Consider the following 22,442-nt stretch of genomic DNA (forward strand, 5'->3'; position numbering starts at 1 on the left):
AAAGTGCAAAGCCCCTTGGGGCAAGGCACCATGATTCTTATCTTATCTTACATGAGCCTATCCCAAGTTGTTACATTACAAGTTTTTACTTGTTTTCTAAATGAGTTCTTTTTATAGTTAACTTTGGTCAAAGTACAAGTTGGATACTAGAGTAGTGAGTTAGTCTCTTCCAAGCAAAGCAAGGTAGCACCCCCTCATGAATTAGAGCTAGTGCTAATGAATTAAAACTTGACTACTCTAGATGGGAACAATGTGAATTTGAAATGATTTTTGAAACCTTGGAATGATGATGCATTCCATTGAATGATTTATGAAGGTGAATGTGAACAAGAGAAGATGGTGATTTTTGATAAAACAATGGTGTTGGTTTGAATGCGATACCTTTCCAATTATTAAGTACCCCCACAATACCTGATTATGGGTAGGGCTTAACTGGAAGTTTATGCGTCTTAGTATGGGTTCCCTCTAAACAAGCGTCATCGGGGTTATGCCGAAAGCTGCCTCTACCACAAAAGAAATGATATGATATGATGCGAAATGAGGTGAATGTCCGGCCCAAGCCCTGTGCAGTTCCCAGGTTGACAGTTGGTCTTCACTGGGAGGCCAAGCTCATGGGGAGAGGTGCTCATACTAGGATTCGTAAGTGAAAGGTTATGGTTGATGATCCGCGTACTGTGTTACGATGATTCGGGGAAATCCCGACGGATGAAATCAAATGTTGTGGCACAAGTGTGCAACCTCTGCAGAGTGTAAACCTATTCGAATAGCCGCGTCCACGGTTACGGACGGTTGGAAAGGCCATACAGTTTCCAATGTCATATCTTTGAAAATGATGTTGAATGATGATGGTGAAATGACTTGTGGTGAATTGAATTGAAATCACCACTTGAATGGTGGGAATGACACTAATGTTCCCACTTGAGTTAGTTAGCTCTTGGATAAGCTTTTTCTCAAAACTTTGTGAACTAAAACTAGCTTTATGCAAATAAACTAGAGCTTAGCAAACCATACTAGAATGTCTAGCACTTACATTAGTAGTAGTTTGCGAGTACTCATCGTACTCACGGCTTTGTCCCTGGCTATTCAAATGGCCAGAGTATGAAGATGACCAAGGAGATGACCAGCAGGACGCCTACGACAACTAAGCGCCTTCCGACGTCAAGCGTTGGCCTGTGGACTAGAGAGTCCTTGTATCTTACGCTTCCGCTATGTTGAACTATGAACTTGTGTTTGTTCGTTGATCAATAGATCAACTATTCGTGTAATATGGATCATGTAATTCCAATTTGTAAGACTTATGGTTTGTAATGAATGATGACTGTGATACTTAACTATTATGCCTCGCAACAACAATATTCCTGGGATTGCGATGTATGACATAATAGGCATTCGGACTTAAAAATCCGGGTGTTGACAAGTTGGTATCAGAGCCATTGTTTGACCTTAGAAGACCTTAGTTAGAATGGGCGTTATGAAAACCTTAACTTTGAAATCAAATGAAAGAAATTATTTGTGAAAATTTACTACACTCTTGTCTTTGAGACTTTGCCAAAATTTTGATGAATCATGTTCTATCTTATTTGAATCAACTTAAAATTTTGCCACACTTTGCACTCTCTAACTCACTCATCCAATTCTCTTTCAGATGGAACCGAATGAACCCATCAACACCAAGTTTTACCAGCTTGGGAACGGAGGAAGCTTGATCTTTGAGCACGACCTCAACGCCGTCTTTGACTTCCTTGGGCGCCCACACCCCGAGTTTCACGGGGTTCAGCTGGACGACACGCCCGGAGGAGAGTTGCAGTGGGTGATCACTGCCGACTTGAGGGGCAAGATGGAGCCTCCCACCTCGGAGAGGATCCTCTTCTCCTTCCGCGAGAGCAACTGGCTCGACGGACTCGCACGTGGCCTACAGGAGGCACTTGCACGCCTCTGTGGATAGAACGTGGTGCGCATCCTCGCCTCTCGCTACGCCCACCTTGTGAGGCGTGATGCCGCGGGAGTGCCCATGGAGCTGCAGCCACACCCGGAGTTGAGGCACCACGCTGAGCACCTGGACTTCATGCTCTACCAGACTCAGAGGGACCTCGACGCCACTCGCGCTTACGCGAACCAGACCCATGCTCACATCACCGAGCAGGGTGAGGCGATCAAGCTACTCAACAACGACCGCAAGAGCCTTCGCCAGCAGCGTGCCAAGAAGGACGCTACGATTCGTCGCCTTCGCGCCCGGATCGCGTCACTTGAGGCCACTGTCAAGGCCCAGGAGGATCAGATTCGTCAGCTGGAGGATGACGATGGAGGCATCGACATTCAGGGAGGAGACGCCTTCCTGAGCGACGACAACGACTTTGAGGAGGACGAGAACACCGAAGAGGAGGACTACGAGTTCCTGGAGGCAGGACCCGACGACTACGTCCCGATCGATGTCGATGATGAGGAGTAGTTGCACTAGTTCCACTTATAGTAGGTGTGAGTTGTATCCCGTCCTTTGTATCGTAGCATGAGAATGGTTCTTAAAACCATTGGAGTATGTGTGTAGTTTGTACTATGTGTTGCATGAATGAATGAATGTTATGTTTGTCATGAAAAGATTACAAATTTTCAAATTGTTTTCAAACTTAACCAAAATGAACCATAGAATGTTCCCTCTCATCTCATAATCTTTTACATCTTCAGATGGCCCCTCCAAATCGCACCAACGACGCGATGCTGCAACTGCTGCAAACCATGCTTGCAGACCGGGAAACCGAAAGAGCCGAACGCCAAGCCAACCTCACCGCCTTGCAGAACATCGCCAACCAAGGCCATGGAAATCATGACCACCCCGGATCCAAGCTCAAGAACTTCCAAAACACCAACCCCTCCGGTGTTTAGCAAGACCGAGGAGCCCCTCGACGCCGACGATTGGCTCCAGACTATGGAGAACAATCTGGAGGTAGCCGGAGTAGAAGCCAACGAGAAGGTTTTGTTCGCCACTCACTATCTCGCTGGACCAGCCCGCGCTTGGTGGACAAGCACCCGTGCCATGAACGGAGGTCAATTCATGACTTGGGAGGATTTCAAACTCAAGTTCAGCAAGTACCATGTACCCCCGGGTCTTATCAAGAAGATGAGGGATGAATTCCGTGAGCTGAAACAAGGTCGCATGACGGTGGTTGAATACCGCGACAAGTTTCTCACTTTGTCGAGGTATGCCCCTGATGAGACCGACACCGTTGAGAAGAGGATGGAGAGATTCCTGAACGGACTGCATGATGAGATGCAGACTGTCCTCGTCAACATCCCCTTCGCCGACCTCGAAGCCCTTGTTGACTCCGCCATCCAGATGGAGGGCAAGTTAAACCAAGCCAATGAGAACCGCAAGCGCCGCATGGCGAATCAAAGTGGATCAAGCCACCCCCAAAAGTTTCGCCCTAGCTCAAGCGGAGGTTTCACTCCGAGAAACAACAAGCCACAGATGCAGAACTCTCGCCCCGGTTATCAGAACCGGAGTGGAGGAAACTCCAAGCCAGGAGGCTACAACAACAACTACAACAACAACAACTACAACCGCGCTCCACCCCGAGCCCCTAACAACAATAACACCAACACCAACACCGCTCCCAGAACCGGAAGCAATGCCGTTCCCGTTGCGAACAAGCAGGACAAGACCACTATCACTTGTTATGAGTGTTGTGTAGTGGGGCACTACTCCAACGAGTGTCCCAAGCGTCTTGCCAAGCTCGCTGGCAACACCGTTGCACCTGCTCAGCAGCAACGCCGTGTCTCCACCGGCAAGAAGTTCGCCCCCAACAACCCCAACAACCGCAACGGCCGCCTCTACCACATGAACGCCGAAGAAGCCCAGGAAGCACCAGATGTTGTACTGGGTATGTTTTCTGTCAACCACATCCCTTCCAGAGTGTTGTTTGATTCCGGAGCATCTCATTCCTTTGTCACCGAAGACTTTGCATCAACAAGTAAAATTCAACCCCTCAGTTTGAAGCATGTTATGATAGTCCAAATCCCCGGATCAACCACCAAAGCTAGAAAATTTTGCAAAAATGTGCCAATCAAAATCCATGATGTAGATTTCTTTGCAAATCTAATCATACTCGGAACCAAAGGTTTGGAAGTTGTCCTAGGAATGGACTGGATGTCCAAACACAACGGATTGATAGACTGCGCCAAGAAAGCCATAACCATGACTAGCAGCACCGGTATCGTAGTTGAGCACATCTCTGAAAAACTACCCAGAAAATTTACCTGCAACCAAAGTGTATCCAAGCCAACTCTGGATCAAATCAGGGTCGTTTGTCGCTACCCTGATGTGTTTCTGGATGATCTACCCGGTATGCCCCCGGATCGGGATATCGAATTTATCATCGAGTTAATCCCCGGAACGGGACCCATAGCCCAGAGAGCCTACAGCATGAACGCAGCGGAGCTGGTGGAACTGAAGAAGCAAATAGATGACATGTTAGCCAAAGGTTTGATTAGACCGAGTGCATCCCCCTGGAGATCCCCCGTCTTGTTTGTCGACAAGAAAGATGGTGCAAATCGTTTATGCACGGACTATCGTAAGCTTAACGATGTCACCATCAAAAACAAATACCCCCTACCCAAGATAGAAGACTTGTTTGACCAACTCACCGGATCCAGAGTTTTCTCCAAGATTGATCTTAGAACTGGATACCACCAACTGAAGATCCGAGCCACCGACATTCCAAAAACTGCCTTTACCACCAGATATGGGTTGTATGAGTACAACGTCATGTCGTTTGGACTGACCAATGCCCCCGCTTATTTCATGAATCTCATGAATAAGATCTTCATGAACTTTTTGGACAAGTTTGTCGTTGTATTCATCGACGACATCCTCGTCTACTCCAAGTCCGAAGAGGAACATGAACAGCATTTGGAGATTGTCCTAGAAACCCTTAGACAGCACAAGTTGTATGCCAAGTTTAGCAAGTGTGAGTTTTGGCTGGAAGAAGTTGGATTCCTCGGACACATCTTGTCTGCAGGAGGAATTGCCGTAGATCCCGCCAAAATCAAAACTGTTATGGAATGGCAAGCCCCAACCACACAAACCGAGGTCCGCGCTTTTCTTGGATTAGCCGGATATTACCGCAGATTTGTAGAAGGTTTTTCGAGCATCGCTCGACCAATGACCCAACTGCTGAAAAAGGACAGAAAGTTTGAGTGGACCGACAAATGCGAAGAGAGCTTTCAACAGCTCAAGAGTAGACTGACAACAGCCCCAATCCTGATCATGCCAGATATCGCAAAGCCCTTTGACGTATATTGCGACGCCTCCAAGACTGGACTTGGATGCGTGCTTATGCAAGAAGGAAAGGTTGTATCCTACCTTTCAAGGCAACTCAAGCAACATGAACAGAACTACCCAACCCACGACCTCGAGCTTGCAGCCGTGGTCTTAGCCTTGAAAGTTTGGCGTCATTACCTCATGGGTAATCGATGCGAGATCTACTCCGACCACAAAAGCCTCAAATACATATTCACCCAGAAGGAGCTGAACATGAGACAACACCGATGGATCGAATTGATCAAGGATTACGACATGGAGATTCACTACCACCCCGGCAAGGCCAATGTGGTAGCGGATGCTTTGAGTCGACTGTCGTGCCAGCTGAACTCCATGCTCGCAACCGAACAGCCCAGCTTGCACCAAGAGTTTGAACAGTTCAGACTCGAACTTGTTAGTGAAGGATTCCTAGCCAAAATAGAACTGCAACCCACCTTGGTTGGTCAGATCAAGGAAGCCCAGAAGGACAACGCTAGCATTGACGGAATCAAGAAACAGATAGCCGCAGGAAAAGCCCCCGGATTCACCATAGACGAAGCCGGAGTTCTTCGGTACAAAGAACGTCTCTGCGTACCATCGGACTCTGACTTGAAACAAGTCATCCTGCAAGAAGCCCATGACACCCTTTATTCAATCCACCCCGGAGGTACCAAGATGTACCAGGACCTGAAAGAACAATTTTGGTGGCACGGAATGAAGAGAGAGATCGGTAGCTATATCGCTAAGTGTGACATCTGTCAGAGAGTCAAGGCAGAACATCAACGACCCGCCGGACTGTTACAACCCCTCCAGATTCCGGAATGGAAATGGGACTCCGTAGGAATGGAATTTATCACCGGACTGCCCAAATCTAGCAAAGGCAATGATTCAATATGGGTAGTTGTCGATAGATTGACCAAAGTCGCCCATTTCATCGCCGTCAAAACCACCTATCAAGGCCCCAAGTTAGCTGAACTTTACATCTCCAGAATAGTCGCTCTGCACGGAACCCCCAAATCGATAGTATCAGATAGAGGATCACAGTTCACCTCAAGGTTCTGGCAGAAAGTGCATGAAGGACTAGGCACTCGCCTAAATTTCAGCACCGTCTATCACCCTCAGACCGACGGACAGACTGAGAGAGTAAACCGGATACTGGAAGACATGCTTAGAGCATGCGTACTGGAATACGGATCCAAGTGGGAAGACTGCCTACCTTACGCAGAATTCTCTGACAACAATAGCTATCAAGCCAGCCTACAGATGGCCCCCTTTGAAGCCTTGTACGGAAGGAAGTGCCGTACCCCCCTGAACTGGTCAGAAGTCGGAGAGAGCCAAGTCTTCGGCCCAGACGTTCTTCGTGAAGCCGAAGAGAAAGTCCACAAGATCCGCGAGTACCTCAAAATGGCGCAATCCAGACAGAAGAGCTACGCCGACAAGAGACGTCGGGAGATGACCTTTGAGATCGGAGACTTCGTCTATCTCAAAGTATCCCCCTTGAAAGGAACGCAAAGGTTCCAACTGAAAGTAAAGCTTGCACCCCGCTATGTCGGACCTTTCAAAGTCCTCAGCTGCCGAGGTGAAGTATCTTATCAACTGGAGTTGCCTGAAGAAATGTCGGTTGTGCACGACGTGTTTCACATCTCACTTCTCCGGAAATGCCTTGAAGTCCCGGAGAAGACCGAAGTGTTCAAGAACATCGATCACGGATCGGTGGATATCAACAAGGATCTGACTTACCGCGAAGTGCCGATTCGCATCCTGGAAGAAGCTTACCGAACCACCCGCACCTGAAGCATCCAGTTTCTGAAAATCCAATGGAGCAATCATACCGAGGATGAAGCCACATGGGAACGCGAAGACTTCATGAAGAAGGAGTACCCAGATCTCTTTAGTACCTAACTTTCTTTTCGATCTCGGGACGAGATCTTTTGTAAGGGGGAAGGGTTTGTAACACCCCAAATTTCAATAAAAAGAAAGTTAGAGAAATCCAGAAAGCAAAATTTCAAACCAACAAAAACTTTTCTATTGGCATATAGTACCATGCATAGGACTTGTGCATTTGAGTGATATGCCATGATGATTGCTTTTACTTGTATTTGATATGCTCTAAAACCCTAGAGTGATCATATGAAGATCACCAACCCAAATAAATCAAAGAGGAAGAAATTCCATAAAATGCAAAACCCTAAAAACCCTCACATATGCCCTATGGCATTTTTATAAATTTTGACCCTAGACCTATTTGGTCTTCACCATTAGTTGAGTAATGTTATTAAACACTTACTACAACTTTTGGAATCAAAGATTCACATTTCAAATGGATTTCAAACACAAATCCCACTCACATATGATAATGGTCAATTTTGACAATTCTAGTCTGATCACCACTTTGAGCCCTTGCCATTCAATTTTCCCAAACCAACTCTTGCTAAATCTTTGCACCATTTCCAAGTCAACATCAAGGTGAACAACTTTGGTGAAGATCATCATGCCAAATTCATCTTGGATCATGAGCAAGGCTCATCCAAAGTCCCAACTTTTTAACATATGGAACAATCTACACTTAGCCATTTTGGCCAACTTTTGAATTCTAATTTTTCCACCACCACCTCAAAACCTCTCTGGTCATTTACAACTAATATCAACACTCACTTTTCAAACACATTCACCATTTGAATTATTTCAAATTTGGACAATTTGGCAAATTCCAAATTCGGGCACTATTTGCAACTATTGCAAATAGTGATCTACCTCACCTAATCTAACCCAAAGCTATTCTACATTGTCCCCTGGTCCCCTTAAACCATCAGGGCAACATAGCAAACCTAGGGGGAGGAGGAGCAAGGCTAGGACATGGCCATGCCGGCCATGTCACCAACCCGACCACCTCCACCTCTCTCCCTTCCTTCCCCAACCTGGCCACCATGCCGTTGCTCGCCACCTCACCCTACTGGAGCACCTCGAGCAAGCCACGGTCGAGGAGGAGCTCGACAGTCGCCGGAACGCGCGCGCCCAGTGGTGGCCACGCCATGCCGATGACGTCGCGCGTGGACACCCGCAGACGCCGCTCGACACGCGCCGCCTCGCCACCCTGTGCCTTGCCTGGACCCCCTGCGAGCACGTTGAGTATCACCGTGACACCGCGACGCCGTTGGACATGCCCTCGACCACGACCCGCACCCGCCGTCGCCGGAGAAGCCAACCCTGGTCCGCCGCGGGCGCGACAGACGCGGAAGCGAGGCGACCAAACCAGCCACCCCCTACCCTAGCTGTCGCCGCCAAACGACTCGCCAGGAACCGCAGAACAGCGCCACGCCCTCGCCTAGCTCGATAGACCACCGGAGCAGCCGCGCCATGGTCGACCTTGCCACTGCCCCGCAGCACCCTTGCTCGCCTATAAAAGGAGACCTCTCCTCGTCGATCTGAGCACACCATCACCTTCCCCTCTTCTCACTCGACCGCCAGAACCACTCCACCGTCGACATTAGCCACTGACGCCGCCCAATTTCTACCTCACTGCCGCCAGACGCCGCGGAAGCTCGCCGTCGATTGGAGCCGTTCCAGGAGCCGCCGCTGGTACAAGGAGCTTTGCCGTCGACTACACCTTCCCCGAGCATACTGCCATACCTTGCTGGAGCCGCCGTAAGCCCGCCGACCCCCTACTGCCGCCGCCGCATCGTCGGGTTCTCGTCGGAGACGACGATGAACCACGGCCGTAGATCCGCGATCTAATCCAACGCCCCAGCTTCGCCCATACCGTTTCGGGTTTAAACGCCCACTGACGGGTGGCCCCCGCTGTCAGGCAGCCCGCGCGGCACTGGACCGTGGCTGGGCTGGCCTTGGGCCGTTTTTGAATCTTTGAGCCCACCTAGCTTTCCCGCCGGCCTTTTAATTCAAAATAGATTCAAATAAGTCCCAAACAATTTCCTTACAGCACAAACTTTGAATTTAAATGATTCCAAATTGGCTAAACCAAATTTAGTGAATTTTATGTTGTTGGAAAGCTATTGAAATTCTCTACAACATGCCACTGGTCCCATGACCAGATTCTTTGTAGAATTAATGTGATAAAAATAACAAGACAGGGACTTTTCCCTATTCAAATAATTCTTAAAAATCAACCAAAATAGATATTAAGTTAATTCCAACTCTAATAGCTCACATTTGACTTACACTAATTGTTTATGCAATAAAATGGTGTGGTCACTTTGTATGATCATGCCATAGTTTAATGAATGGATATTATGGCTAGTTTAACTAGTTGATATTGTCCAAAACTATTAAAGTAAATTATGTGGAGTCTTACACTTCACTTAAACTTGTCTCACATGAATTCATGGGATGTTTGGACCCATGGTCCCAAACTCTCTTATATGAATTACTTGAGATTTAAATCAAATGTAGTGTTATTCAAATAGTATGAGGTGATCTACCTCATTTAAATCATTTTCACAAATGATGATGATGAACATTTGACTTAGGTCAATATGAGTTCATACATGATTGTTTGAGAAATTAAATCTTAAGAAGATTTCAATGAGAGGAAATTCTTTCTCAAGAACCCTATGGAAACTATCATTTACATATAAAATACAAAGAAGTGAATTCTATTTAAACCCCACAACCCATGCACCCTAGTTAATTTAATTGTGTGCATAGAGTAGTTTGTGTGTTATATGTGATGTATGGAATAGCCATTGAATTAGTGAGTAATTATACTCGTATTCAAATTTAGACGGTAGCACCGGAGAGTACGCCGAAGAAGAAGGTTGCTACCCAGAGGAGGAGGAGGAACAGTTTGAGAACTACCAAGGCAAGCTATTATTCTTACAAAGTGCAAAGCCCCTTGGGGCAAGGCACCATGATTCTTATCTTATCTTACATGAGCCTATCCCAAGTTGTTACATTACAAGTTTTTACTTGTTTTCTAAATGAGTTCCTTTTATAGTTAACTTTGGTCAAAGTACAAGTTGGATACTAGAGTAGTGAGTTAGTCTCTTCCAAGCAAAGCAAGGTAGCACCCCCTCATGAATTAGAGCTAGTGCTAATGAATTAAAACTTGACTACTCTAGATGGGAACAATGTGAATTTGAAATGATTTTTGAAACCTTGGAATGATGATGCATTCCATTGAATGATTTATGAAGGTGAATGTGAACAAGAGAAGATGGTGATTTTTGATAAAACAATGGTATTGGTTTGAATGCGATACCTTTCCAATTATTAAGTACCCCCACAATACCTGATTATGGGTAGGGCTTAACTGGAAGTTTATGCGTCTTAGTATGGGTTCCCTCTAAACAAGCGTCATCGGGGTTATGCCGAAAGCTGCCTCTACCACAAAAGAAATGATATGATATGATGCGAAATGAGGTGAATATCCGGCCCAAGCCCTGTGCAGTTCCTGGTTGACAGTTGGTCTTCACTGGGAGGCCAAGCTCATGGGGAGAGGTGCTCATACTAGGATTCGTAAGTGAAAGGTTATGGTTGATGATCCGCGTACTGTGTTACGATGATTCGGGGAAATCCCGACGGATGAAATCAAATGTTGTGGCACAAGTGTGCAACCTCTGCAGAGTGTAAACCTATTCGAATAGCCGCGTCCACGGTTACGGACGGTTGGAAAGGCCATACAGTTTCCAATGTCATATCTTTGAAAATGATGTTGAATGATGATGGTGAAATGACTTGTGGTGAATTGAATTGAAATCACCACTTGAATGGTGGGAATGACACTAATGTTCCCACTTGAGTTAGTTAGCTCTTGGATAAGCTTTTTCTCAAAACTTTGTGAACTAAAACTAGCTTTATGCAAATAAACTAGAGCTTAGCAAACCATACTAGAATGTCTAGCACTTACATTAGTAGTAGTTTGCGAGTACTCATCGTACTCACGGCTTTGTCCCTGGCTATTCAAATGGCCAGAGTATGAAGATGACCAAGGAGATGACCAGCAGGACGCCTACGACAACTAAGCGCCTTCCGACGTCAAGCGTTGGCCTGTGGACTAGAGAGTCCTTGTATCTTACGCTTCCGCTATGTTGAACTATGAACTTGTGTTTGTTCGTTGATCAATAGATCAACTATTCGTGTAATATGGATCATGTGATTCCAATTTGTAAGACTTATGGTTTGTAATGAATGATGACTGTGATACTTAACTATTATGCCTCGCAACAACAATATTCCTGGGATTGCGATGTATGACATAATAGGCATTCGGACTTAAAAATCCGGGTGTTGACAGTATCCATGACCCGACCGGGAATTATTTCTATTTATATATATCAAATATAAGTTATCAAATGTTTGCGTTGCGTTCCAGGGTATGGCCCCAATCCAAAGGGACAAGGGTTGCCAGATAGCCATGTGTGTCCACAGCCCAACCCAATCTAACCAAATCTTATACTCCCTTCGTTCCTATATATATGCCATATAGCTTTTTGCGAAGAAATCCAGAATATCAGGTCTATTGCGTTGCCCCGCTTGTATGGATAATATTTTTAGGGATTTGATTAGGTTTCTTATCTTATGCAAAGTTCTTTACTAGCTCACATTAATTACCTAGGGTTAAACCTAGCCAAACATGGTAATTTGTTTTTGAAATGTGCGTTCTTTAATTTTCATGCAAGAAACTATATGGCCTATATATCTAGTAACGGAGGGAGTATTACTTATATCAGGCCGTTAGAGATGGCCTAACCAACCAAGTGTGATGTTGCCGCCTGCAAATATAACGTGCGACGCCGCTGCGAACAAAGTTTTATGGCCCTTTCATTTATAGGACTTGTGTAGGGCTTAGATCCTATACGAAAATTTTCTGCACTAACTGTTTGATTCATATGAACGCGTCATATAGGATCTAATCTTATTAGATTCTATGTTTTTGCTAGGGTGAAGATAGCTCTGACCGGCCACTCCCGGTGGAGATGCTCTATGTTTTCAAACCGAGGGTGCTCACGGTGAGGGGAGGTACGGTTCCAGCTGACGAGAGGTAGCCATAGCACCAACTGCGCCGCCGCAGGACGGCCGGACGAGAGGCCGTTCGTCCTGGCTGCTTCTGGTCCCGGCTTGGCCTCCTGCGGCGGTGGCAGGCAGCCACAGGGAGATAGCGCGGCCAGTACCACCACACTGCAGTTGCACGCAAGGAGACAAGCGATGGCATGCAGCGCCCGGCCCGTTGCCATTGCCATTGCCATTCCAAACAAACTCTTGCTCTCCCGGCTGACACACGCTGCCGCGATCAAACGCAGAGGACGCGTAGGGGCTACGGCCGCCTAGGGCCCCTACGCTGTCAGGCATCTGGTGGGCTGTGGCTGGGTTGCCCCTGCATTGCCGGCCTGCTGATGCGACACGCCTCTCTTTGATTCGGGGTCCCGGATGGCATCCTGGTCTCAGTGGCTATTTGCACCAGTAGTAGTACTGTACTCTGTGCTCTACTGCACCGATTAAACTGCCAATCCATGTGACTACCACAAACATGAAACATCTGGTTACTGTTCCGTGTAGCAAGGGTTGTATTAATATTTTTAAGCGAAATATTTCGTTTGTGCACGATACGTTGAAGAAGAGTATAGAAATTTATTTTACCGGAAATCAGGGTCGCTCACATTTAGATATTTAGTAATCTCTATTCGCTACCGCACACTTAAGAATAGGTAATTGAAGCTAGTCGAAGACCGCTTCGATAGAAAGCTGAATGTCTAAGCAAGTTAATTACTATCTTATGGGGATCGGTAAATACCATGGTGAAGCCAGGAAAACGAATCGTTGGTGTCAGTACTCTATATTTAAATCGGTGTCATTGCATATATTGGTGTCATTCCCAATTTCTCATGTCTAACCAAAATTCATATTTTAAACAAAACAACATAATATATGAAAAAAGTTGTGTTGATATTGCATATTATTATTGTAAGGTACGGTAACATGAAAGCTTATTGCAAATTCATCATTTATAATTTTAAGTTCAAATTATTTTTGTTCTGCAGCGGAGCGCGGGCACAGTACTAGTTACTATCTTATGGGGATTGGTAAATACCATGGTGAAGCCAGGAAAATGAATCGTTGGTGTCAGTACTCTATATTTAAATCGGTGTCATTGCATATAGTTAAGAACATTTTTTTCTATTTCCAAAGTGGATTAGCTAAATTTCGTTGGTGTTTAGTATCGATTAGACGCTAGCTCTGCCCTGGTCAATACTGCATCATTTCCAAAATTAACTCATGCTTCAGATTTGATCTAGATATGTATGTAGACGTGTTTTAATGTACAAGTTTGCTTATTTTAAATTTAAAAATGTCTCACTTTATTTGAAATGCAGGAAGTGCTAATTAACCTTGTTCTCACTAGCCTCCAAACGTTTATGCTTACTTTCTTTGAAGTACCCAAATAGGTAAGAAAAAGGTGTCTTAGGTAGGTCAAGATTCTTTTGGCAAAGTGATGTACATCACTAGTGGAAAACGGGGCTATAGGCCCGGTCCATTTGGTCCTTCAGTCCCGGTTCCCAAACCGGGACCAATTAGGCGGGACTAAATGGTCCCCCTTTAGTCCCGGTTTAAAGTTGCACCGGGCCTAAAGGCCTCGCCACGTGGTGCGGTCAGGGAGCTCAGGGTGGATGGCCTTTGGTCCCGGTTCGTTGTACGAACCGGGCCTGGGGTTCTCTGTCGCGGCAGATAATTGCTATTTCTCTGACGCGGCACAGGTTTAGGCTGTACCACCGTTTCTCTGCCGCGGCAGAAAAACAGGGCGTTTCTCTGCCGCGGCAGAGTTTCAGCAATGCATACATATCATTCAAGAAACCACAAAAAGTCGTCGTGAATATATATAGACATCGTCAACAGTACACGTAATGCATGCATATTTACAATATAAAGCTAGTCGGATCTCTTTACTAAATCTATTAGCTTCTACGAAGTTGCTCAATATCTCGTCGTGACCTTCGCATAGTGCTCTCCACCTGGGGTAATGACCTCGGTAACAAAGAATCCCGCGATTTCCTCCTGAATTGCTCGTATTTGATCCTCCGTTATGAGAGTGTCCCGCAGGCGTATCATCTATATTTAAAAAAGGAGATCAATATATGAATGGAACTCAATACAATAGATGGTACCCATTGGTCCCGGTTTGGTTCTGCACTGGGACATTTGCTTGGGACCAAAGGCCTCTTCTCCACTAATGCATAGAAAATATGTAGGCTTACGGCATGGAATAATATTTATAGGACAAAAGACCAGGAAGGGTTAGGGTTAGTGGTTTTAGAGCATAAAAATAAATATTTACTATGCAAGTGGATATATAAGATTCTAAGAGAAGGATCCCTGTTGCATGAGCTAATACACACAAATAACTTGCATAAAAAATCTAGTGAAATTGAACTCAACTGATTCACCCTTTCGAAGGGGCTTATGAAAGTAAAAGAAGACAGTTTAGTAGAGGTTCTTTTAAAACTGGGAATGGTGAGAGCATGTTGTTTTGGGAGGATACTTGGATGGAGGATACTCTTTTATCGCACCAATATACGTCGTTGTATAATACTACTCAAAGAAAAAAAGCTTCAGTAGCAAATGTTATGTCACGGACTCTTAGCAGAAACAAGTGAGCAGCATGGCTACATTAGGTTCACCGACTTATGAATAATCAACTTAAGGTGTGCGACCTTATTTGTTTGTGTGGAAGCTCAAAACATCAAGATCCTTCTAATTTAAATTAATGTATCTAGATTATATAAATGATCGTACTATTTTCCTTTGTAGATATATTTGCAAAAATAAAGCTACACATTAGAATTAAGATTTTATGTGGTTCCTATATCTAAAAGTGCTCCTCACATAGGCAAAATGGATAATTTGGGCATAACGAAACCGGCATAACGATAAAAAAAGGGTTTTGTGATCAAGACGAAACAATACATCACCTATTTATTACATGTCCTTTCGCGAAGTTTGTGTGGCACATAGTTTAAATGGCTTTAAATATTTCAACCAGAAGAATACCACTAATCTTTTTTGGATTGACTTATGGGTTGTGCCATGTGAAAGGTGTACAATAATTTTATTCTTAACAATGCAAAATCTTTCTCTTTTATGCATATCATACTAGTTACTTACCATTTGTGGTCTTACGTATGCAGCCAATAAAAAAGTGCAGGCTTTGGATAGTTTTTTTTTTTTAATATACGACCTTTACCTTCTAATCTAAGAACAGCATGTTGACGCAGAGCTGTTCAAAAGAAGAACAGACCTTTTGCATGGGTAGTACTATACAAGAATTGCACAAAGATCGGTGTGCAAGTGTTTTCTTTTCAACTTGGAAGCGATGTACCGATGTCTATTCAGAACAGTTGGACCGAAGAGGCCAGCTCGAGCTGTCTAGCAACGCTAGCTAGTATTGACTAGGGTGCAGCCTTTTCATCAAATCGGTCATGTCAGTCGCACACCACGAAATTGAGCGATTCCTTGGTCAGCAAACCATATCATGTTTGTCCACTCCTCGGTCATGTCGGTGTCATCAACGGGAACCGGATACATCACTCGGTCGATAATCGTTGTGAAGACCGATGAACCACTGCGACGTTCCCCGGTTATCCGGCTGTAAAATTCTCATACGCTGCTAGGTTTTGGTCGCTGGCAAACCCGTTTCCTGCGAGCCGAAAAAACTACGTTTGGTTGGTTGCTGCCTGCTGCAATATAGGCTCGCACGTTTCCTCGCCAGGAACGGCTGAATCGAGCATCTTCATTGGCAGAAATAGCATGGCTGTGTGGTTTGGCGCAAAAATAGCCTCATCGCTCACTTATTCGATCACCACCATCAGCAGAGAACAAATCCAGCCTCACTTGTCCTTTCGGCCGGCGAAGGTGACAGCGACGATTTAGATCTACGGCACCGGCTGCTCTTTAATCGTAGATCTTCAGCACCGATTTCATCGCCCTCTCTTCCCCGTCACCGGCAGTAGCGGGATTGAACATCTGCAGCAACGACTTTCTCTATTCATGTCTAATACCTATTTCCCCCGTTGTCTACAACTTTGGTAGGTCTGCACCGCCTTCATACATGGTAGTAGGCACACCTAGAACCCCTTCCCATTATTAGCTCATTAGCTAGTTAGATGGAGCTTAAGGCAGGTTACGCCAGTTACTTATACAACATCGATTTGATTAAGACAAATCAACAAAGTTTTTCATTCATCCATCTCCCCTTGGACTATCAATCAGACATGGGTGCTTTTAATCCACAAGAGAGTGGTTCGTCGCAACTACATGCTCTCGATCACGTACGCGCCCATGTTCGAATGCGATAGAGAAAGGATGGAAAATCTAAAGTACATTTATAACAATAACAATGTAAAGATTATCAATATGCTTATGTTGAAAAGATCTCCTTTTAACCACCTAGTGGACACATTAAGGCCCAGTTCTTTTGGAGCTTCCAGATGGCTTAACGGTGAGGGGCAGCCTAAGCCCAAAAGAATTGGATTTTAAACCGTGGTGGCCTGGTGGGGGCAGCCGGCTTTGGCCATTTGTGTGTAGTGGGGAAAAGCTGGGGTACCCCAGCTTCCCGCAGCTTCCCACACTCCACCGAAATGGTATATGGTCTTGCCCCTATCATTTTCCTTATTTACGTTCAAATGCCACCGCGAAGTTTTAGTTGACCGAAACGTTTTCCCCTCGTGACTTGCAGAGAGAGACTCCAATCGTACGTGTTCTTCTCACGATCGAAAAAGGAACGCGACCTGCAGCCGCCCCCGATGCCCTGGCCGCCCGCCCGCCTCCCATGCCCCGACGCTGCCCCCGACGCTTCCGCCGCCAGCCGCATGTTCGCCTCTCGTCCCCCGCCACCTGCCGCCCCATCTCAGGCCGCGCCCCCCGCCGCCTGTTTCCCCATCGACCGAAGTTTGAGTTTGATGGCTGGGACTCCCTCTGCTATGGACGTCGAACGGCAGGGCTTCGTTCGGCCATCTCGCATCCAATCCGGCCATCTCCCAACTTCTCAATCACCGATGGTCTGTTGAATCTGTGTCTCTCTTTTGTCATAAAACAAATTCATCCCAAGGGTATTATAGACTCCATCCTAAAGCTCAGACAATAAGCTAAGATAGGAGAAGCTAAAAAGAATTGGACTATAGTTTCTCAAAAGCTTAATCTCACAACTGTTTCTATGGACAGCTCCAGCCACAGTGGCTTATGCACAAGACGAAGCTCAAAAGAACTGGGCCTAAGAGTTAGGGGTTGCTTCAAGATACTTTCCACGTTTGTGTCAAAGAGCAAGTAACAATGTTCCTTCATATTATTTTGACATAACCACAAATTTCAAGTGATTCGCAACACTTGGCGGAGATCAAATGAGACTGTTTTCCAATACTTTAGACAAGTATGTATGCTATTCGTGACATAGGCATCCCTAATGGGTCCGCCGAAGAAGGTACCCGGGGTTTACTGAAGGCCTCTTCGACCCCCTCTGGACTTCGTCTTCGTTTCGGTAAAATATTGACTTCGGTTTTTGTTTCGTCCAATTCCGAGAATATTTTCTGTACAACTTTTCTTAAATACAAAAACAACAGAAAACAGAGAACTGGCACTGTGGTATCTTGTTAATAGGTTAGTGCCGGAAATCATGTAAAAGTGCAATGAAGTGTAAACAAAATATATGAATTGGTGTCAAACAAGCATGGAGCATCAAAAATTATAGATACGTTTGAGACGTATCACTTCCATCTGCTTATATTCCATCGAAAATGAGAGAATGCTACCAATATTTTCCATATTTTAAGGTAAGAAATTCTAGCTTGTAGTTCATGAAATGATTGTATTGCACTGATACCTAACAATTTGTTCATTTCATTTAGATTGTATTGGGGAAATTGATGATACTCATATGACTGGTAGAGTTCCCAGTAGCCAGTTTCATGCATAAAAGGGGAAAGCACTATACTAGCCAAAATGTGCTTGCGGATGTTGATTTTTCCACCCTTCAGGTCAACAAGTTACCACCTCGATGGATTCTCTACAAAGCACACCTCCGACGAGAAAGACCTTTTAAATCTCATATACTCTAGGCTTAGAGTCGTGATCGATAGGACATTCGCTACTCTGAAGAATGTATTTAAGATCGTTGATCGGAACTAATATCATCTTTTCTCCACCCTATTAAAGCTTTTTTTTGCAGTTTGCATCCTTCACAACTAGATTTCGTATGGTAGGCCTTAATGAGTTATTTCTGCATTACAATGGCATGGCGCCTAACGATATAGATGTTGGCTATGGTGACACGTCCAATGATAGTCAGGCCTAGAAGAATAAGAGACAGTAGTTGTCTAACGAGATGTGGAGGGACAGAGGCCAGAACATGATCTGGAGAGGAAAAAAAGAAAAGAAGAAGAAGAAGATCGTGATGTCTGTCATGTTCTATGAACTACACCTATTTGTGCATACACTTGCTATTTGTTAGTACCTAGGTAATACCGTGGTGAACTGCTATTTTCTAGTAGTAGTAGCTAGTAAACATTCTTATGAACTGATGTTTGCTAATAGTTTTGGCTAAACGGCGTCAATTTGCGGTCGCATGTCAGTTTAATATGTTGCCTACTTGTTTTCCTAGGCTGCATGTTAGTTCAAAGATGTGCCAAAAGGTCATCAACAGTGAGAAATGGTTACCAAAACACGGCTTGCTAATCAAAGTGCAGAAACTATGTCTAAAATAGATGGTAACCACCAAACTGAACGCACAACATGAGTTCCCAGTAGCCAGTTTCGTGCATAAAAGGGGAAAGCACTATACTAGCCAAAATGTGCTTGCGGATGTTGATTTTTCCACCCTTCAGGTCAACAAGTTACCACCTCGATGAATTCTCTACAAAGCACACCTCCGACGAGAAAGACCTTTTAAATCTCATATACTCTAGGCTTAGAGTCGTGATCGATAGGACATTCGCTACTCTGAAGAATGTATTTAAGATCGTTGATCGGAACTAATATCATCATTTCTCCACCCTAGTAAAGCTTTTTTTTGCAGTTTGCATCCTGCACAACTGGATTTCGTATGGTGGGCCTTAATGAGTTATTTCTGCATTACAATGGCATGGCGCCTAACGATATTGATGTTGGCTATGGTGACACGTCCAATGATAGTCAGGCCTAGAAGAATAAGAGACAGTAGTTGTCTAACGAGATGTGGAGGGACAGAGGCCAGAACATGATCTGAAGAGGAGAAAAAAGAAAACAAGAAGAAGAAGAAGATCGTGATGTCTGTCATGTTTTATGAACTACACCTATTTGTGCATACACTTGCTATTTGTTAGTACCTAGGTAATACCGTGGTGAACTGCTATTTTCTAGTAGTAGTAGCTAGTAAACATTCTTATGAACTGCTGTTTGCTAATAGTTTTGGCTAAACGGCGTCAATTTGCGGTCGCATGTCAGTTTAATATGTTGCCTACTTGTTTTCCTAGGCTGCATGTTAGTTCAAAGATGTGCCAAAAGGTCATCAACAGTGAGAAATGGTTACCAAAACACGGCTTGCTAATCAAAGTGCAGAAACGATGTCTAAAATAGATGGTAACCACCAAACTGAATGCACAACATAACTTTAGACTTGACCTAATATATGATGGCTCCATGAATCAAATCTCCACATACGCAAACAAAAAAATTGGAAGGAACCAAACACAATCTCTGTCTTAGCGCTGCATGCAAGTAGTATGATGAGAGACAACTAGCCTAGCCATTTGGTAGCCTTTTTTCGGTGGCCTAGCTAGGCATAATGCCATGTTGGTAGTTGGTCGGGTGAAAATCGATAAATAATGCTTCCTCTATACCAAAAAAAAATTATAATATTGAAAACTTTATTTGAATATAAATCCATTGGTATAATTTCTTTGCCATATATTATTTTTTTTTAACCAAATTTGTAGTCAAGCGTTTTTCTCGAAATGCGTAATTACACTGTAAACCGGTACGGAGGTAGTAACTCTTTTTGAAACTCTGGCATAAAATGCACTATGTTTAAAAAGTGTTCTTGTTGTTCGCTGCTTGAGCCGTGATCACCACTAGGTAGTCGTCCATGGCCATTGCCATATATACTCCGCCGTTCATCTCTCATCACCAGATACGAACAGATCGAAAAGAGGGCATTCGGCAATACCAGCAAAAAGAGATGATACTCGCCCGTAAGATCACATGTAACCCGCGGAAAGGGTTATTTTTACAGAGAGAAAGGAGGGAATCAAACAGCGCAGGGAAGATGTCGTCACTCGTCAGTGCTCAACGTTGAGCAGGATGCGCCTAGCCCAGCTGCATGCAGCGCAGCAACCCAGCCCCAGCTTTGACTGGAGGTTTCGAGGGCTAGCCAGCCAATGCGAACTCACAGTACTGTAGCACCACCACTGGGCAGTGGGCAGTGGCCGGTCGGCGGAACGGTCCGGCCATGGGCAAGCACATCCTTCTGCCGCCGCTGCGTGCTTGTCCGCTTCCCGGGAATAGAAGTCTCAAACCCCTATTCAAACTGCAACTGGAGATGCTGCGGCCTGTCCTGCCAATCCGCTCAGACCTGCGAGATGCTGCGTCCTGTGCATGTCCTGGTACTGCACTCTGCATGCACGCCAAGACCGCCACCCCCTCCTTCTCCTTTGTCTTCTTCCCGCCCACACCCAGCCTCCGCCCGCTACATATTGCCATCCCGCCCGGCGGCGCATTCTTGCAAACCAGCAAGTGTCCGGTAGCTCAACCTCTCTAGCTAAACACTAGCGCGCGGGTGGTGAGGAGGTAGCTAGCCATGGTCCACATCACCGTCATGGATCAGGTGTCGGAGGAGGACGTGAGGCTCATGTCTCCACCGGCGCCGGCGCCGTCCCCGGCCCCAGCGTCCGTTGGCAGCGGCGCGGCGGGGAGGAGGGTCGGCGAGGCGGAGCGGGCGGCGCAGTACCCGTGCCCGCGGTGCGACTCCACCGACACCAAGTTCTGCTACTACAACAACTACAACCTCGCCCAGCCGCGCCACTTCTGCAAGGGCTGCCGCCGCTACTGGACCCGCGGCGGCGCGCTCCGCAACGTCCCCGTCGGCGGCGGCACGCGCAAGGCCGCCCCCTCCGGCGCCGCCCTCTCCCGCCGCAAGAACCGCCCCTCCAACTCCCACGCCGCCGCGGCCGCGGCCGCCGCCGCTCAGGTCGCGTCCGTCGTCTCCCAGCTCTCCTCCGTCTCCGCGCCGATGCCTCTGCCGCTGCTTCCGCTCTCGGTCACCGCGGCGCCGCCGCCGCCGCCGTCGCAGCTGCCTTACCCAGAGCTGTCCTTCGTGTCCACCCTCGCGGCCATGGACCCCGACCGCCGCCTCCTCGACCTCGGCGGCAGCTTCAGCTCCCTCATGGCGCCGCCCGCCCCCATGCTCACCCACGCCCACTTCGCCACCGGCTTCCTGTTCGGCGGCGGCGGTGGTGGCAGCGCGGGCCCCATTCATGCTCACGCTCCTGGTCTGCCGCAGCAGCCGCCGGTGGTGTCGCAGGCCGTGCCGGAGGGCTTCTGGGGCATGGGGTGGCCGGACCTCTCCATCTAGGACCCATCCGGCTCCTCCCGTCGCCAAGATCGATCGCCGGTGCCGACCAGTCGGCTCTAATCAGTCTAGCATTTTCTCTGTTTTAGGTGCATGTTCAGTTGACGGTAGCTTGTTAGCCTAGCTTACTGCATCAGTCCATCCAATATGCCTATCTTTTTGAGAGCGTTCGAAGTGATTTCAACAATTAATCAGGAGTTAGCGAGTATTTTGTTAGTGAGGTTCAGGAAGGGACTATGAGAGTGATCTGAGGATGGTGGTGACGATACTCACGTTAATCTGTGTGTTCTTGTGGCTGCATTTCATACGTGATCTGCAGATGATGCCAAGCGTACAACTGGTGGATCGATGCTAGCTTACTATGTCGAATGGAAACATTGTTTCAGTAGTAGTTGAATGTCTGTATTCTCCTTTTTATCTGTCCATGACTTTCCCTTTGGTTCGCACTGGATTGACTGACGTTGTTTGCGGTGCGGTTCATCATCTAACGGCACCTTGTACAGTATCTGTTGCCTGGTTGTATTGCTTATTTTGTCCCTTCTCCCCTCTTCTGTGCTAGAAATGTTTTGAGGGCATCTCCAGCGGCGCGACGCAATCGGACGCTGA

At 46.2% G+C, this 22,442-nt stretch overlaps 1 protein-coding gene across 1 annotated transcript; it reads left to right on the top strand.

Moving 5' to 3' along the window:
- The first annotated feature begins 21,023 nt into the window (after positions 1 to 21,023).
- LOC127341502 (uncharacterized) lies at positions 21,024 to 22,204 on the top strand. The gene has a single exon (XM_051367371.2). It carries the CDS (start codon positions 21,066 to 21,068, stop codon positions 21,837 to 21,839), a length of 774 nt encoding a protein of 257 aa, XP_051223331.1. The 5' UTR covers positions 21,024 to 21,065; the 3' UTR covers positions 21,840 to 22,204.
- Positions 22,205 to 22,442: the final 238 nt, after the last annotated feature.

This window comes from Lolium perenne, chromosome 3, assembly GCF_019359855.2.
Source record: "Lolium perenne isolate Kyuss_39 chromosome 3, Kyuss_2.0, whole genome shotgun sequence".
Classification (NCBI taxonomy): domain Eukaryota; kingdom Viridiplantae; phylum Streptophyta; class Magnoliopsida; order Poales; family Poaceae; genus Lolium; species Lolium perenne.